Source organism: Crocodylus siamensis, chromosome 8 (assembly GCF_052110815.1).
Source record: "Crocodylus siamensis isolate JL-2025a chromosome 8, ASM5211081v1, whole genome shotgun sequence".
NCBI classification, from domain to species: Eukaryota; Metazoa; Chordata; order Crocodylia; family Crocodylidae; genus Crocodylus; species Crocodylus siamensis.
Genome location: NC_143402.1, coordinates 66989037 through 67007723, shown reverse-complemented (window position 1 = coordinate 67007723; position 18687 = coordinate 66989037). Strand labels below are relative to the sequence as shown.

The following is an 18687-nucleotide window of genomic DNA, read 5'->3' as shown; positions in this document are numbered from 1 at the left end:
CTGGCACAAGTCTCCCGCTTGTGCCTTTGGGTGAAACAACAGCTCTGTGCCTCAGTTTCACTAAAATGGGGAGGATAACCTGTTCCTGCCTCTGGGGATGCTGTGAGGACAAATTCGTTCCTGTAGGGGAGGTTCTCATGGACTACACCGATGAGAAGCCTCAACATACAGTGCAGGGAGTGAGGGGGTGTGAAGAAGGGGCCTTCTAGATATTAGGCTGCCTCAGCTCACCTCCCCCTCTAAAACACTCATTGAAGCTTGTCCCCTCTTCCAGCCTGTGGTAGTGGGCCTGTCCCTGGAGGGTGACATGCTGATGAATGTATCTGAAGCAGGAAAAAACCTGAGAGAAACCACCCTTTAGCCCCACCTGGGGCCACCTGCCCAGTGCAGAGGTCTGGCTCATGCCCACTCCCCCCACCGCCACTGGCATTTATTCAGTAAATCTAATTCCATAAGCAAGATGGAGCCATTGGGACAGGTTGCAGGAAAATGCCACCTGGCAAGTCTGCTGAGCAGCATATCTGGTAACAGCATCCTCTGCAGCAGAAATTTGGAGCCTGTTACCTTTGGTGCCAGCTGATGAAAATGAACCTTTTCCTGCTTGTCATGGGAAGCACAGCATGACAGCAGGGTTTTGGGGCTGACCCTATCCCTCTGGTTGTTTGCAGAAACTGCACCGGTATTTCCCCCTCTCAGAAATCGGAGTGCTGCAGGAAGACTCCTCCAATATCGTGGAGCTGATTCGCACAGCTTTTGAGGTAAGGGCACCTGTGGGCTCTCAGCCTGGCTCAAAGTCAAGCCACTGGATTACTGGGGGCAGGGAAGAAGGAGCAGAACAGTGTATGTACACTACAGCACCTCCAGGCAGACTGAGGGGAGGAATAGTGCAGGGAAGCCATGTGCCAGTGCCAGTGCCAGCACTGATACCCTCTCTCCACCCTCCCACCAGCGTATCCGTTCCAAGATGGACATCCGCATGGACTTTGTCCCCAAATCCATCAAGACCAACATTACTTCCTTGAAGTATGAAAAGACTGAGTCGGGCTCCTTCTTTGTCTCCCGTGGGGAAGTGGTAAGTCCATGTAGCTTCTTGGGGTATCATGGGGTCCCTGAGCACATCGCACATGGAGGTACTTATCTTCAAATGCCTTTGCAGTGAGGCAAAGCCATTTCTACCATTTTATAGGTGCGGAGTGGAGATAGAGAGAGATTGAGGAATTTGTCCCTGGTCTCACAAGAAGCTATAGCAGGGGAGGGAAATGAATTTCTCTTCCCACTCTCTGCCCTCTGGTCTCACCTTCTCAGCCCGTGTAGGTTAACAGTAGTTTGTGAACATGCATGATCTCTTTGTGTTGTGGGAGCAGGGAATAGGCTTTCTTAGATTTCAAGTTCCTTCTTTCTGTTTTGTGTATGGGATCTTGCTCCAGACACTATTATAATACAGATAAAGGTGGAGGAAAATACCTTGAAGTCCATCTGTGTGGAGCCAGATCTCATTGACCTGGAAAGGAGACATGGTAGAAAGGTCCTTCCTTCCTTTACTTGGCCATTTCCCCAGCCTTCCCCTACAGGAAAAGTACCAACTGGATCCAGAAAGGAGCTTTGAGTACAGGTGGCTAATAGATGCGTGTGTCTTTCCTTCAGGGCAAGTTCAATCTGCGTTTGAAAGCCCTGGAGAAGGTGGGTGGGGAGCATGTCTGCAACCTCCAGGAGAAAGACCAGCAGGGAACAATCCACGTGAAACCCTCCTCGCTGAGCGACAGCCTGAAAATTGATGCCTCTGTCATCTGTGATGTCTGCCCCTGTGAGCTGGTAGGGGACCCCGCTGGCATGCCTTAACGTAGGGAAATCCCTGTGTCTTCCCTGATAGTCAGGGAAGGTATTGAACTGGCCAGTGTGTCTGTGCACTGCTGCCTGCTACTGGATGGATTCTGCACAGATCAATTGTGTCATGTGCCCTGTACTGCCAGTAGCTGATGCAGAGTCCGGGGGGGCAGGGAGAACAGGAGGATCCAAGTGCTGCTGCTGCCACCCTGAATGTCCAGGTATTCATAGGCTGAGCAGCACAGCATTGACCCTGACTATGGCTTTGTTATGTTGTTAAGGACCTGAGGATGGTTCTGGGCTCGAGCTGGGGTGTGACTGGTGCAAGACTTTCACAAGTAAAGTGAGTTTGGCTGTTCCCAGCACAGTCCTAATCTGGCCACAGAGACATGTGCTGTGGCCCAAACACAAAGCCATGAGCCTAGGACCCATCACAGAGAAACTGCTAGAGATTTGCCCATGCCCCAGCCCTGCTACCCTTCCTCCTGAGCAATGGCTCACAGAATAGTTGAGCAGAGCCTTTGCCCCACGTGGGCAAACATGGACGATCCAGATCCTAGACCATGCTCTGTGACCGCAAGGCTGAGCTCAGTTTCTGGAAGAGGGTTAGTGACTTCTCCTCTGCTTCTTGTTCACAGCAAAAGGAAAGTAGATCGTCCAAATGCGGATTTAATGGGGACTTTGTCTGTGGACGGTGTGTCTGCTACTCAAACTGGTAAGGATCCTGGCTAGCACAGCTCCTGAAGTATGCCCCATCCTGGGAACCCCACCCTGCACGTTCAGTTATTCCTGGTTGTCCGAAGACATTGGTGTGCCCTTGCTCACCTCGGTGCAGTGCTGTGTGACAAGTATTCCCAGGTCAGGAGTCTGTGTCCCTGTGGGGCCAGCAATGCTTGTAGCCTCTGAAGCACGTATCTGAAGCATGTCTGTATTTTCCAGGCGAGGGGACTCATGTGACTGCTCCTCTGACTTTTCTGAGGACAACCAGGCCTGTATCCGCCCTGGGGATGAGAAGCCTTGCTCAGGGCGGGGTGAATGCCTCTGTGGGAAATGCCAGTGCTACTCGGAAGACCTGACCCTGCGCTACGAGGGTGACTACTGTGAATTTGACAACTTCCAGTGTCCACGTACATCTGGCTTCCTCTGTAATGGTGAGTGGTGGGCAGGGAGGCAGACCCCAGCCCAGCCCAGAAACCTGAGCAGCTTGCCAGTCCTATGCTCCTCTGCTTCAAGTGCTGCTGGGATTGCAGTAGGGGGCACACAAGCTGTGGGGAAGAGCAGGGGCAGGACCTAGTTTTTTCTTTCAGGGTGTGTCTTTACTCTTCTGATATCCTTGACCCATATATATCTCAAGATCTGGAGTTAACTGGTAGCCTCCCTGCAAAAGGCCAAAGTCAGGTATAGCCTCAGGCCAGTGTGTTCAGATCTCTGTGGCCAGTGGCACACAAGGTAACGATGTGGCTACCATCATGTCCAGCCCTCTTTGACCTCCCTAGCCCAAATGTCCAGGTGCCCTTTAGCATATATCCAAAGTGAAGCTCGAACTCGCAGTTTCTGGATTCATGTAACAAGATGCCTCACCTACTCCACTGCTGTGCTCCTCTTCTTACATACAGCATTAGCTGCAACACACTTGGCATAGCAGCTCTTCCCATACTGAACATGAATGCAGCTCACAGACACCTCTCTAGCAATGAGGAGAGAATTCAGGACTTTGGGCTCTGAAAACAGAGGCCTCTGCCACTCAAGCTAAAGGAGTGGGGGGGTTCCACTAGCTAGTAGTAATAGCTCTGTTATTCCTATCAGCCAGCCACTGGAGGGAGAAGTGGTCACGTTTACATACAGAGCACAAGAGAGAGCGTGCTTTGCTGGTCAAAGAATAGCTTTGGACACAGAGTGATAGCATGAGAGAGGTGCAGCTCAGGTCTGAGGAGGGGGACCCAGCCCTAGCTAAAGCCAATGGGAAGAGTCCTTCTGATGTGAATTTTATTAGATCGTGTCCCTGATCTCTAGGTAGTGGAACCTGTCGCTTCTTTATGCCTTGCTGGTGACTATCCCTCTTCATCTCCCCCAGAGAGAACAGGGGAGGAGCTTTCCAAGGGGAAAGTGTGAGGACAAAACCCAGGTATTGGCCATCTGGCTGGTGATAGGTGCAGAAGTCCTCTGGGGAGCAGCAGGGATGGGATTGGAGAAGCTAGAGTATCCTCAGGGGCCAGGGATGCCCATGGGGTCAGAGTTCACCCATTAACATCCTCCCTCTCTGCACAGATCGGGGTCACTGCTACATGGGCCAGTGTGCATGTGCAAGTGGCTGGGGAGGCCCTGGCTGTGAATGTCCCACAAGCAATGAGACCTGCATCGACAGCAATGGGGTAGGTTGTTCTCCTGCAAGGGCAGCATTGGGTTTGAAGTTGTTCTACACTGAGACAAAGAAAAGGCCAACTAGCCAGAGGGAGATCTGGATTGGAGTGAGCTTTGAAGTCAGTAGGTTGGAGTGAGCAAGCCAGGCCGTGGATGGCCCAGTGCTCTTTTTAGCCTGATGATGTACCATGGAAAGGAGAGTTTCCTCCTGGCCTCAGCTGATGATCTGTCCATGTCTTGATGTGTAAAGACTTGTTGGACCTTGTCATTTTCATTCCAGGGGTTTCCATGGGTCCAGGCATTGTAGGTGGGTGAGAGGAAGAAGGGCTGCTAAGGAGCAGGTCTGCTGTTTTAGGAGCACCCTGTTGCTACTAGCAATGGGTAACAGCATATTGCTTGTGTTAGAGGCTGACTCGTGGCCCCTTTTTTCCCCGTAGGGAATCTGCAATGGCCGTGGGAGGTGTGAATGTGGCAGGTGCATTTGTGACAGCTCCTCTCCCTACATGGACCCCACCTGCGGAATAAATTACTCCATGGTAAGTCTCCCAGCTTCGTGGTCAATGGTCAAGTCAGTGATTGATAGGCCTGATGCATCACCTCTTTGATTGTGGCTGGCTCCTGAGTTCCTGGCAGAACATCTGGCTTGGGGGAGAGTTGGGGGAAGAAAAACAGTGCCAAAGATGTATCCCTGGTGATCTTCTGGGGACTGGGATGGTTCTGCTCTCTCCTAGTCAGAGTATCTTCCATTATGGGTGCCACAGAACTAGCACAGCCAGGCCTTTGGGCTTTGGAAAGACTGCGGAGGGCTCCTCAGCCGTCTGTTTGGATCACAAGTACTAAAATACAGCCAAACATTAAATCTTATGTCTGAATTTCAGAGGGTGGGTGAGCGCCAGGTAGCTCCTGTTTCCAACTCTGAGAGCTTGGGAAGAGTCATTTATTGGCTCCATACCTCAGCTTCACCATCTGTAAATGAAAGAACACATAGAAAAATCATTGAGAAGTTGGTTTGAAAGGGACCTCCGAAGATCATCTAGTTCAACCCCCTGCCTGAGACAATCATCTCTATCCAAACCATCCTATACAATCCATAATCTAAACTCTTTGTAAGACTACTGTCAACCTTGACACAAGATATAACACCCTAACCTGCCACAAGTAAAGCAGGCTTGTCAGGTTTGAGACAGCTTTGGGGTCTGTAGGGAAGAGCTGCTGTCCCAGTGGGGAAGATAAATGGAGATTGTTTCATAGTAGTGGACCTGATCCAAAGCCCCGGTATGAACGCTTTATAAATTTGGACTCAGGCCTGTCTCTGTGGAGATGCACAGTCTCCTTATTTCCCTCAGAATATTTGGAGCAGGGAGTTGGGTTGTGCACGCTCCAGGTATGAGAGCCAGCCGCTGTAAGCCAGACGGGGATCCAGATTCCACGTTTCACGCCACATCTCCCCCACCCCCTGCATCTCAGTGGAAAAACACCCCAGGTTGTTTGGGATTTCAGTGTGTGTTTGTGCCCCCCGGCAGATTAATAAAGGATGTAGAACTAAACCATGATTTGTTCCCACGCACCTTCCTGCCTGATTGTGCAGACTTGCTCTTTGCATGTTATTTCCCCACTCCATCCCCTCCTTTCTCACTGTCTGACATCCCCTCTCCCTGCTCTGGCGTATGCAGTGTCTCCAGCCCTCACCACTGGGATTTGGTTGCTTTTCCCTCTCTCTCACCCATGCTTCTCACTGTTTGACATTTTGTGTCTCTGGGGAACAGTTTATGCTGGGGGTGTGTGAAGATACTCGAACCTGTGTCCAGTGCCAGGCCTGGGGGACTGGTAAGAAGAAGGGGAATGAATGCACTAAATGCCCTTCCAAGATCCAGATGGTGGATGAACTGAAAGGTACCAGGAGCTCAGACTTTGTGCTTCAAAGATGTGTGTAGGTGGGAGGGTGTGTCTGAGTCTAATGTGGTTCCTTCAGGCCACGGAGTGTGTGTGTTGTGGGAGAGGGTGTGGAAAAGGGGCACAATAGGGCTCAGACCCTGGGGGAGGCCTCTGGGCACTACCTCATATATAGTAACAATCTTGCTTCTCTCTCCAGAGGAGGAGGTGAACGAGTACTGTACGTTCCAGGATGAGGAGGACGATTGCACATACCGTTACACCCTGAAAGGAGATCCCAGCATGCCACACAACAACACCATCCTTGTGCAGAAGAAGAAAGGTGAGCAAGGAGTGAAATAAGAGTGAGGGGCCATCTCCTGCCCACCTCTCTGAAGAAGCATACAGACCCCAGCACTCTGATTCCCACAGGTTGTGCTTTGAGTGGCAGAAGCATGCCATGAAAAATTATACTTTATCAGGATCATATCTGGCTCGCAGAGGGTGTGTCTACATGAGACTTTTACTGTGGAGTTGCCTAATTAGCTTCACAGTGAAACATCAGCATCTATACATGCAGTGCTATTAGGCTGCAGTAAACTAATAAATGCTGGTGTAGGATAGTACTGCCCAACACGAGTACTATCCTACAGTGGCATTATTTAGTGCACTGCTACGCACATGTAGACACTGGGGCTGGCTGGGGCACGCGGGTACTTCAGTACAGGGGCTGCCTGCTGGATTGACCCTTGTGCCCCAGCCAGCCCCTCTGCTCTGCAGCACATTGAGTCAGGTCAAAGCAGACCTGGGCTGGCAGGCTGATCTCCAAGGTCCCCTGCCAGGCAGGGCTGCTCTGCCTTGGCTCAGCATGCTACAGTCCCATGTACACATGCAAATAGTGCACCCAGGAGCAATAGGCTGTGGCGCAGTTGCGCCGGAGTTTATCCAGTCACCTTAGTAGCATGTGTAGACACACCCAGAGCTAGGTCATCTGACCCGTAAGGTTCCTCATGGGTCCAAAAATTTGGTGGTGGGAGCAGTGGCAATTAACAGTGCCACTGCCTCCTCACTGTCAAATTTCCAACCCACACATGGCAAGATCGGGCCCCAGGCTGCGCCAGCCCCATGAACAGATCGGATCCATGGACCCAACCCATCACTGCTCCTCTGGGGCCAAAACATTGGGCACCACTGTGTCATATATGCACCTTTTTGGTTTAAGCGTGAAGTGTGCTGTAAATTTTGATCTAGGAAAAAATTGTGCTCCAGGTATCCAAAGTTGGGGGAATGCTGCCCTTGTTTGTCTGCCCTCATTCCTGTGGGAAAGCCCAGGCAAGCCAAGAAGGAACCATGGGACCAGAAATTGAATCTCCACCCCCTCAGAGCATTGTTGGGGGGGTGAGGATTCATTGTTGGGGGATGAGGATTCATTGTGCATGCCAGTCACTCGTGGGTGCTCTGCTGAGGGCTAATTAGTGCCCCAGGTGGGGATGCTTTTGTGGAGGTGGATGCTTCTCCACTAAGAACAGGATTGATACCTCCCCCTTTCTCTAGTCATTCCAGATAGGCCCCTCAGATGGAAACATATTGAGTCCGTGGTGGCCACCAAATTAGGGGATGCACTGAAGTGACTGAGAATCTGGGAGGCTCTCTCTGCCAGAGCCTTGCGGGAGCCTCCACCAGCAAACGCTGAGAGCAGCCCCAGGAAAGCCTGGTTGTACCCTCTTCCCTTCCTCCACCTCCACTCCCAAGCAGAGCTATGGTTCTGCCCCTCTCCCACCTGCTTTCTCTTGCCTCTTTCTCCTCCCCATCCCCAGGCACTGGTTGGGTCCCGCTGCCCCTAATAACTGCTGATGTGTCTGTTGGTCACAGAGTGCCCACCAGGAAGCTTCCTATGGCTCATCCCCTTGCTCATCTTCCTGATCCTGCTTCTGGGGCTGCTGCTGCTACTCTGCTGGAAGTTCTGTGCTTGCTGCAAGGTAAGGTCCTTATCCACGCTGCATTCAGGCCCTGAGGGGCGGGTGGCAGGCAGTGCATTGCTGGAGACACTAAATCCTAGTTCATGAGCTGACGTTCAGACCTCATGGCTAGGAAGGACTGTGGGGACATGCCTGACAGAGGGCCCCACTGTGCCTTTCTCTGATGCAGCCTGGCTGCCAGAAGGGTCCAAGCAGGAAGTAGTTTAGGAAGGGAAAAAACAGTTCCCACTGGAATTGGTGGGAATTTTGCCAGTAACTTCAGTAGGAGCCAAATTGGGGTCAGGATGTGCCAATTCACCTGTAGAACAACTAGATTATATGGGTCCTGCTTTTATTACATACAGCCCCGCTGGTCTGTGTAAAATGACCACTGTGTGGTAACTGGCAGATATCCAGGTTAATATGTGCTTCCCTGGCATGGTTAGTATGGGGGGTTTCCTGGCCACACAAACACAAAGAAACCAGGCAATCGCACGGTTTGGCCACTGGTATACTTCAAAATGGCTGTTTTTGGCATGTGGAGAGATTTGTTAGGAGGTGAGTGAGGAAAAGCCAGTGAATTTTGGCTACATCTGCATACACTTTAAATCCACTGTTTAGTGCTGATTTTTTTTTTTAAGATAAGTGCCTGCCTAGTTTTGTGAGCTTGCTAGGAAATGTGAAATGTTTTGCAAGAAAACCGTTGCAATGCAGACACTGCTGTGTGTATGGTAGTTAACACAGCAAGGACCAGGGAAGCTCTTTTGTATTTACCTGCAGACACAATGCCCCCAAGCATTCCCCAAATGCACCGCATGTTGAAAGGTGTTGCCTGTTCTGTCAGGACCAAAGCCCAGCAGGAAGCTGCTGGGGTGAGATGAAAGGATATAAACTATTTCTTCCACGTGGTTGTTTCTGTGATGCATGTGCACGGGGGCTTCCACACTCAGTGGAGAAACAGGTGGAAGGAAGCTGTCAGGGCCCTGGTGCAGTGTTTGCAGTATGTACCTTGGTGACATGTACTTGCCACCCAAGATGGCATTGAGGTTGGTGGAGATGGCAAAGGCACCCAGGCCCCAGCATTCAAGTGTGCTACTTGGGGAACCTGGTGGCTCCTGGCCAGAGTCTTGTTTTTCCACTCAAGGTCAAACTAGTCACCCACTCTTGATGGTCAAGAAGAACTCGGTTTTTTTCTGGGGTTTTTGCCTTCCTGTGTAACATGGGAAACTGTTATCTTTGGATCCTCTTTGCATGTCTGAACCAGCTATTTCTCTGCCATAGATGGCAGTGGCAAGGCACTGGCACTGGAGGTGTCTATCTGCATCTTTGACCACAGCGGGATTGTTCTTTGTCTCCTAGGCTTGCCTGGCCCTGCTGCCCTGTTGTGCACGAGGTATCACAAATTTAAATTGATTTTTTGGAGGGAGGGGAGTGATACTGCAAATGCAAAACTGTGCTTCCTTCATGGAGGAGGATAGCCAGGACAGTGCCAGAGTTAGACATCCCTCCCAATAAATCAGTAAAACTCTTCAGAGGCTTTTAGGGCTCAGCAGGGAAAATGTTCCTAGTAGAATAGGCTTTTATTGGAAGCCAGGCTGGGACACCTCTCCTCCCCACTTCCTGAGCTCTTTATACCAGGGAGCAGGGGGTTGCTGGAGCCCTACAGCCCTGGTGCACACGACTCCTTCAGTCAACTGAATGGATGCTGTCCAAAAGATATGAAGAATATTCTCATAATCCAGTTTCCAGCTGGGCAGATGTGCCCTGGGGTCCCCTCCAGGAGCTGACTCATCACCTCTCACTGCTACCCGTAGCTTGTCACGCAGTCACAGTCCCTTGGAGTAAAGCACTGATTCTCGGGCAGCTGAGGGCTCATGTGGCTTCTTGAAAGGTCTTAGGGTTGTGGGGGGCGACTTTGAAAGCAAGTTCCATAGAAAGCTGGAAGAGCCTGGGAAGAGAAGAGAGATTTCAGCCTGGGTCCCTTGCTGAGTTCTCAACAGAAAGTCTCTGAGTTGGGCCAAGGAGTGTAGCTCCCTCTCTGGGGCATGGCAGATGGATGGGGAAGGTGCAGGTCTGTGTGTAAATGGAGGGCTTCTTCCCACAAATGGCATGAATGTAGAGGAGAGGTGGGCAGGGAGGAACATTTTGGAGCCACCCCAGCTGTAGCTCGTCCCATCACCTCCCCACAGGCCGCACTGTCGGGTTCAAGGAGGACCACTACATGCTCCGGCAGAGCCTCATGTCCTCCGACCACCTGGACACCCCCATGGTCCGCAGTGGCTCTCTGAAGGGCAGAGACACCGTGCGCTGGAAGATCAACAACAATGTCCACAAGCCAGGCTTCTCCTCCCATGCGGGCACGAACACCAAAGAGCTGAGTAAGTGCCAACCCTGGGGTGCTGCATAAGGGGCCCGTCACGGATACTAGCGGGTGGGTGGGCCTGGCTCTGTTGTGGTCCGCTGGCCCTTTGCTGTCCTCAGACTCCTACTGAACTCTTTTCCCAGGACATACCACCACCCAGCCACCTACACCACCCTCTGCACAGTGCATGGTGCAGGGGGTATGAGATCCCTGGGCAGCTGCCCTGAGGGGTTCTAAGCTAGTGATGGACTTTCTAAGCAGATGTCCCATTTCTACACACTTCCGTAGCTCACATAGACATTGCCTGGATTTAGCTTCCTTTGCCCGGAGCTGCTCCTTCAGGATATTCTTTACCACCTGGGAGAGGGGGCAATGATTATCACTCCATCCCCCCTTGGCTTGGAGTAGTGCTGGGCTAGTTCTTCCTCCAGCTTTCATTCTTCAGGTTCTGGCCATCTCTCACTCAGTGCTTTCTGGATGTGGTGCCCAGTGACCCGAGGGCTGTGTGGAGTATTCTGTGCCATGAAACGTGAATGTCACTGCCCAGGGCTCAGGACACCCAGGGCCACTTGCATTTCCTGGCTTCTAGCAGTTAATCAGGTTGTTTTTGTGGCTGACTCCAGGAGGGTCTAACCGGGTGGGAATTTTTCTCTCCAGTCCCATTCGGCATCTCTCTGAGATTGACTCGGCTTTTCACCCAGAACCTCTCGAGACCAGACACCCGTGAATGTGAGCAGCTGTGCAAGGAGGTGGAAGAGAATGTAAGGGGGATGAACTGCTCTGCCTTGTTTTCCTTTCCTTACAGGGGATGGGAATAAGTAACAACTTGTGCGAGCTTTTGTGTGACAAAGGCAGTGGAGAGCAACAAAGCTTTCAAGTGCAGCAAACTGGGCTGTGTTTCCTCACACTGCCAAGAGCAGTACCAAGGAGAAAGGAGAGGCATTGGTTCCCCCTGCCTGACCTGGCACTGAGGGATGGGGGAGAGAATAGGTTTTGGGGGCCTGGTGCTCTGTGTAGGTGGGTTGTAGTGAGGGAGAGGCTGGGGAGGACCTGGTTTGGTTTGCTGGCATTGTGCCTGTTGGGCACATAGTCACCTTAGAGGGAAGCTTGAGGCTGTAAAAGATTCTCTCTTGCTCTTTACAGTTGAATGAGGCTTACAAGCACATTCTTGGTGCTCACAGACTCCAACAGACTACGTTCAGGTGAGTGATTTGGGGAAGGGATGAGAGGGGAGATGACCCAGGGCAGGGACAGAGGGTGCTGGTAATAAGGGGACACATAGCACACACCTATGTACAGTTTCTCTCATGTGGGCACTTGGAGTAAAGGGGCACCATAAACTCCATGGGTAAATTCTAGGAGAGACCCTTCTCACCAGCATGGGCACAGCCCTAGTCCTGGTGTTCATGCCAGGTCTCCACGTGCTTGCAACGTTGTCTGCAGAGCTTCCCAGAGGCATGTATCTGGGTAATCTCAGCTACTTCTAGCCACATTCCTGGGACTAATGATTCCTTTGTGACTCCAGTCAGGCCTGATTTTGCCCAATACAACAATACCCTCCTTTTGTTGACCCAAGTTAACCCTTTGTAAACCACCTCTGTAGCCACATCTGCTCTCATATCTGGAAGAGTTGGGGCCATGAAGTTATATAAACCATTTTGGGGGGGGGGCCTCTCCGCTTTAGAGGACAAAGCAAATATCCTGCTGCTAGTAGGAATGACCTGAAGCTGTGTCCTCAGGACTAGAACTCATAAGAGGGTGGGATCATGGGCCACACACTGCAGACCAGAAACTGGAGTGACCTAGGTGGGACTTAAACTCCTGCTCCAGGACTGACATGTGGGTACTCAGCAGCTGGAGCCAACAGGGCAGCTTACATAGCTCCAACCTGCAGGGATTTGAGGTATTCAGATACCTTCACATAGCTGGAATTTGATGGGATCAGTCACCCTTGCTGTTCTGTTTTTTCCCCCAGGGTGCAACCCAATGCAGGAAAAAGGTAGGTTGATCCTCTACTCCTTTCAGTGTTTAACTCTCCATTCCTCTCCTGTGTGAGTGCCTGTACATGGATATGTATGTATGAATGTATCAGCTAATAGAAATCCTTGGTAGCAGGCTGTCTTCTTGCACCAGTTGTTGGCAGTGATGTTTGACTGTCAGCCCCTGAGCCAGGCCAGGCCTTCTTTCTCTCACCCTACTTTGGTTGCAGGCAGGACCACACCATTTTGGACACAGTGCTCACTGCCCCCCGTGGAGCCAAACCTGAGATCATAAAGGTGACAGAAAAACATCTCTCACAGGAGGCCTTCAATGATCTGAAGGTGTCACCTGGTTACTACACCGTTACCTCTGACCAGGGTAAGGCTCTGGAGTAGGCTTACTGACCAAAACAGGGACATGTAGAGAGGACCTTCCAACTCTGACATTTCATCTCCTCCACCTTCACAGATGCCCACGGCATGGTGGAGTTCCAGGAAGGTGTGGAGCTGGTGGATGTCCGCGTCCCACTCTTTATCAGGGAAGAAGATGATGACGAGAAGCAGCTGCAGGTGGAGGCCACTGATGTCCCCACAGGGATAGCAAAGATTGGACGCAGGCTTGTCAACATCACCATCATCAAAGAACAAGGTAAAGGCACTGTATCCAGGGTACAAGCGATGTGTGTGTGTGCCTGCATTTCAGTGCCTGAATATGTCTGTACAAGAGAAGGCAAATTCTTGGACACCCTTTATATAAATTGTAAGGCCAGAAAAAACTATAGTGATCATTTGATTTGACCTCCTGCAGAACACAGATCACAGAGCCACACTCGGGAGTTTCTGCTTCAAGCTCGGTAGTTTGTGGCTAGACCAGAGCCATTTTTAGACTCATAAGTGAGATTCATCAAGTCAGGTGGGAGGAAAAATCTCTCACATCTGCTCCTTCCTTTCCGTACTGACCTGGCAGGCTCAATGATCCAGCTAATTTTTCTTGCTTTCAGCAACAGCTTTCATAGGCACCCTACAAAGAGAATGTTGGTCTGGGTAGAAAGGGATAATTCCCTCTATTTGTTTCCTCCTTCCCTTTGTCAGTTCCTCTTCTCCTCCCTGTTCTTCCCTTTCCCACTTCTTTTCTTTCTTAATGTTTCCACATCATTAGAAAGATGATGATACACCATCTCTCCCAGGGATTTCTTCTTAGAAACAGCACTGCAGAGACTATGGGATTCTCAGTGAGTTTTTTGTTACGGATTCTTTGTTGATATCTGAAATACACCAATACCTCTGTTCCTAACTCATGAAATATGGGCAGCCACAGAAGTCTGTATGTCAAGATATGAGCCCCAGAAGCTTCATTACTGTGATCTGGCAGGTTGAATGGGACGCTAGGAGTCAGGACTCCTGGGTCCTGTTTCTGGCTGTCCCTCTGATATGTTTTGTGACTTTGGATTCACTCACTCAGTCACTGCGAGCCTTCATTTCTCCATCTATAAGTTGATGGTGGAAATCCTGGCCTTTCAGTTACTGGAAATATAGTGCTTTGATGGGATGATTGTGCGTGAAAACATAGCTGTGTTAAATAAGCACATGCATTTTTAATAAGCCTCCATTTGAGATCTGTGCATTTCACACATTCTTTCTCTCTGATTCCTTTCAGCCAGCAGCCTCATCAGCTTCATGCAGCCAGCCTACTCTCACAGCCGCTTTGACCAGGTGGCTAGGATCCCTATTGTTCGTGAGATAATAGACCATGGGAAATCCCAGATCACCTACAGGACTCGGGATCTTACTGCCAAGGAAGGCAGGGTAAGGACCGTGCCCCTGGGTCCTGGCCAAGCTGGGTGTAGTAGTGTGAACTGTCAGGATGAGGGAAAGGGTATTTCAGGGTCTACTGTGGCAGAAGCAGATCTCGGTTGAAATGAATGGGAGGTATACCAAGGAGAGAGACAGAGGTGTGACCTAGTGGTCTGAACACAACATGGGGCTCAGGAGCCCTATGCTCTTCTCAGCTCTGCCACAGACTCACTGATGTCCCTACCTTAGCTTCTCAACTTGTGAAATGAGGACGATACTAGCAAACATTGGCTGCTCAGTGGAGTGGGAGAATCGGTCACTGTTCATACAAAGTCTCATAGTGTGAGAACTGGGGATTACCAGGGTTGTCCCGTCTCCCCCACCTGACCACTCCTCTCCATACCATCTGATCCACTTGATTCACCACAGACAGAAGGCGGGAACTCTATACATTTCCTACCAAAGCCATTTGACTTTCATGACTTAAATAAGGGAGCATTTCGTTTAGCTGCCTGGGCATTATGGCTTTTCAAAGACTTCAAATGTTGAAATGTCCCCTGGGATGGAAATCCTGAAGGGAAGCGAGGTCCAGAGTGTCAAGCCCACAGTGGGGCAGGTGGTTCCACCTTCTCTTCCCAGTGGAGGTGGGAATGTGACAGCTGGGCTTGTAGCTGGTGAACACTGAAGACTTTTCTGTTGTTCTGGAAAATGCCCAGACGCTCTAGCAGTAATGGCCAGTGTGTAGAAGTCAGGATAAGCCACAACAACCTCCAGCAGGAATCAGACACCAGTCACACCCCCCAGGCCCTTCTACAGCAGAGTGAAAGCTTGGGTCCTATCGCACATGGAGTACATTGCAGAGGTGATGACACTGAAGAAAAGGCTGCCTGTATGCTTATATCCGTTAACAATCCAGCTATTCAGGTTCCTCTCTGACCCTGCTACAGCACTGAGCAATGTCCTTCTGACATAGGAGGAGGGGTTCAGGAGTAGATGGCATGGTGGGGACAGTGCGTACTAATGAGCTGTGTCCTGTGGGTGCGCTATGGGGAGAGTGTGCAACACTTCACGATGCTCTTCCTCCGTTCCCAGGACTACATCTTCACAGAGGGTGACTTGCTCTTCCAACCTGGGGAGACACGGAAGGAGGTGCAGGTGCCACTGCTGGAACTGACTGAGATAGACACCCTCCTGCACAGCCGCCAGCTCAAGCAGTTCACCGTGGATCTCCTCAACCCCAAGTATGGGGCCAAGATCGGCAGATACCCACAAACTATGGTGACCATTGCTGACCCAGGTGGGTATGGGCAGCACTGGTAATTCCTGCTCTTCCTGCATTGCCATCTTCACTGGTAGGGAATGATGCTAGGTCAGGAAAGGTAGAGATGTGCAGTCTGTGCAGCATGTTGCATTGACAACCAGTGCCGATGTGTCTCTTTGAACTTATGAGCAATCTGAGATGCTCCTTCACCTCCATGGGCCATGTCTTGCCCCTCAGCATGCTGCAGATCTGAGTTTTAATCAGGATTTGAGTTACGGAGAAGGGAGAGGCCGAGGCCGCCCTGTAAGAGAAAAGGCCCCCTGTAAGATTTGAAATCATAACCGGGGGGTCTCCGATTTTATTAGGGCTTTGTGATGAGCAGCCCTTTTATTTTTTTGCAGATCCCCACAAGAACCAAAGTGTAATTCAAATCCTGGTTTTAATCCCATTTCAGCCCCCTCCTGTGGGAATGTATGTTGCTATACGCAGCCTAGCCAGTGTATTTAAGTGTATGTTTTGAGTTCCCCTTGAGGTAGAAGTGTACATCTTAGCTCATTCCCAGGAATGAGAGGAGCTGCCTAATACATATTGCAAACAGAAGCAGAACCATTTTTTTTCCTGTTTCTCTTTTCCTATGGATTTTTTTGCAGCCATCACTGTGGCAGGGGGGAGGAGGAGGCAGTCTGATAAACCACATAGCACTGCCTACATCATTAAAGTGAAGGCACACATCAGGGGGACTCCCTGGGGTTCAGAGACCTGTGCAGAAATACATGGAGAAATCTTTTTGCACATGGCAGGCTATGTATGGGTTTCTGGTAGGCATGGTCAGAGAGCTAAATGTTATCACTGCCGGCTGGATAGAGAACACTGAAATCATTGCACAGGTTCTGGGTGTGGATACATGCAGGCTGGAAATTTGGAAAAGGTTTCTGGCCCCCAGAGGAGTACAGTTCAGAAAAAGGCTCTCAACACGGCAAAATACCTACCTAGTTTTAAAATGGAATTTGGTCAGTTTGAGAATGATTATATGATCTGATTTCTGACAGAAGCAAGGGGCTGGACTTGATAGCCTAAAGGGTCCCGTCCCAGGCTGTATTCCCAAAATGATACCAGGGCGACTCAGTTAAACTGTGATCAGAACAATGCATTATTATTGAAACATCATGAAATGTGATATATCGCAACCAGGCATTCCCAGAAAGCCAAGCCAAGAGGGAGGTAGGTCCAGTTATTCACCCTTGTGACATAACCCTAAAGTACAATTCGGAAGAGGCAACATGACCTAGGGTTAGTTCATGGGTACAAGACTCCTGGGGTCTATTCTTGGCTCTGGCTCTGACTGGCTGTATGACCCAGGGCATGTCATACCACTGCTCTGTGCCTCGGTTTCCCTTCTCTGTGAAACATAGGTAATAGTGACCCATCTCTTAGAGGATTTTGAGGACTAATTCAGTGGTGATTGTGCAGTGTGGTGAGGGCCAAGATAGAAGGAGCTGGAGTAACAGCATTTCGCTGCATGTGGACAGTCTTTTCTTGTCTCTTCCTGTACATGATGTTTTGTTCTCCCCTGGCAGAGGTCGTAGATGGCACACCATTACCACTAGGACTGGGCCAAGTCCCTCAGTCTCCCAAGGGCAAGATCAGTGCTCCACTCAATCCAAATGCCCAGGCCCTCAACTCCAGAAAGATCCGGTTCAACTGGCTGCCACCCCCTGGCAAACCTCTGGGGTACAAGGTAAGGGATACCCAGATTCCTGGGCAGGCAGGGATGTCTCATGGGCAGCCGGTTGTATTAGCATATCAAGAGCATTCCTGTCCAAGGGTCCAGCAGCCTGTGGCAGTGAAAGGAGGGGACTAGAAGGGAGAGGCCCAAGGCAGGGTCTTGTGGTTGCATGGGCTCACACAGGCTTTGTTGGATGTGTGGACACTGGTGTAGGAATGTTAAATTTTATTTGACTACAGCAGGGAATGGGGTTGCCTGGAGACTACTTCCAATCCTGTGCCATCTGTCTGTGTATTTTGTGGGTAGGACTGTCGTGTAGGAGCGATAACTTTGAACAGAGCCAAGCATAGCGCACACAGTTTCGTGGGAAGCTTCCTTGTGCATCTCTGTTAATGACTCTGGGGTCTTCCGTCCTACACCCCCAGCTCACTGGGGACTCTGTTGAAACCACCAGCCATATATCACTGGTGTCCTTACATTTGATGCAGGGGTTCTCCTGAGTGAAAAAGCTAGTGCACTCTCACTGAGTGCACCAGGGGATGCTGCTGGGAGGAAAGACAGTTTCTGAACAGTGCAATCTCACTCTCCCACAGAAAGTGGGACAAGCACCTTAAGAACTAGCCAGGGCAAAGCTCCAGAATATGTACTCCTGCTCTGGCTGGGGGGATGGAATAGGTAGTCAGTGTTGCATATAGTATGGAGTCCCCCCTCTGCTACAGTAGGTGATCAGAAAGTCTGTGAAGTGTGTAACTTCAGCCCCCAAAACAGGGCATGGGGTGGGACTTCAGGTTTTCTCTCTGATGACAGGTGAAGTACTGGATCCAAGGGGACCCTGAGTCGGAAGCCCGGCTGATCGATTCCAAGGTCCCATCAACAGAGCTGAGTAATCTGTACCCTTTCTGCGACTATGAGATGCAGGTCTCTGCCTACAATAGCATGGGCCAGGGCCCCTACTCCAATGTTGTCCATTGCCGCACGCTGGAAGAAGGTGAGCTGCCTATCCCGCCTGCATCTTGTTCCCATGGTGCGGTGCAACATTTATGAGACCCAGTGGGCATCTGATGTCTGAATGTCTTCGGAAGTGCAGTCAGGATAGCGTGATCTTTTATGGGGTCTAATGGTTTGTTCACAGAAAGGGAGACCAGGAAGTCCTGAATTCTGCTTTCAGCTCTGGAACCGATGTTCCCTGTGCCCTTCGCCTCTGTGTCCCCAGGTGGGAAGTTGATAGGTCTGAGTTTCCTTGGGGCTGAACACTGTCCTTCTGAGTGCCTTGCCAGGTTTCTGTCTCATGTTCATCACTGGAGTGTCTGAGGACCTGGGGCCTCTTCCACAGGGTTTCTGAGGCTGCATAAGTTAAAGATGAAGAAATGTGTTATGTGAATCTGTAACAAAAGGTGGCAGGTCCAAGAGGCCCAGATCCTCATATGCTGAAGAGTACTTAGGTCTTTGGGTACTGGGCTGAGCAGCTCACCCAGACTGCACCAGTCAGTCATTGACAGCAGGAGCTATTTTACAGAAGAAATCCAGAAGGCTCCAAACTAACAAAACCC

General features: G+C 50.6%; 1 protein-coding gene across 5 annotated transcripts in view; it reads left to right on the top strand.

Moving 5' to 3' along the window:
- Window positions 1-18687, top strand: part of ITGB4 (integrin subunit beta 4) — a 52719-nt gene that overhangs the window by 20013 nt on the left and 14019 nt on the right. For all 5 annotated transcript variants that reach the window (XM_090059130.1, XM_090059131.1, XM_090059133.1 and 2 more), the window contains 21 exons: window positions 669-758; window positions 950-1072; window positions 1645-1812; window positions 2463-2539; window positions 2764-2975; window positions 4093-4196; window positions 4623-4721; window positions 5952-6078; window positions 6278-6400; window positions 7930-8036; window positions 9375-9408; window positions 10205-10393; window positions 11035-11138; window positions 11521-11579; window positions 12353-12376; window positions 12587-12735; window positions 12826-13005; window positions 14014-14162; window positions 15243-15447; window positions 16989-17149; window positions 17945-18125. In XM_090059130.1, the coding sequence (XP_089915256.1) occupies window positions 669-758; window positions 950-1072; window positions 1645-1812; window positions 2463-2539; window positions 2764-2975; window positions 4093-4196; window positions 4623-4721; window positions 5952-6078; window positions 6278-6400; window positions 7930-8036; window positions 9375-9408; window positions 10205-10393; window positions 11035-11138; window positions 11521-11579; window positions 12353-12376; window positions 12587-12735; window positions 12826-13005; window positions 14014-14162; window positions 15243-15447; window positions 16989-17149; window positions 17945-18125 (2665 nt within the window). The remainder of the gene's footprint in view (window positions 1-668; window positions 759-949; window positions 1073-1644; window positions 1813-2462; window positions 2540-2763; window positions 2976-4092; window positions 4197-4622; window positions 4722-5951; window positions 6079-6277; window positions 6401-7929; window positions 8037-9374; window positions 9409-10204; window positions 10394-11034; window positions 11139-11520; window positions 11580-12352; window positions 12377-12586; window positions 12736-12825; window positions 13006-14013; window positions 14163-15242; window positions 15448-16988; window positions 17150-17944; window positions 18126-18687) is intronic.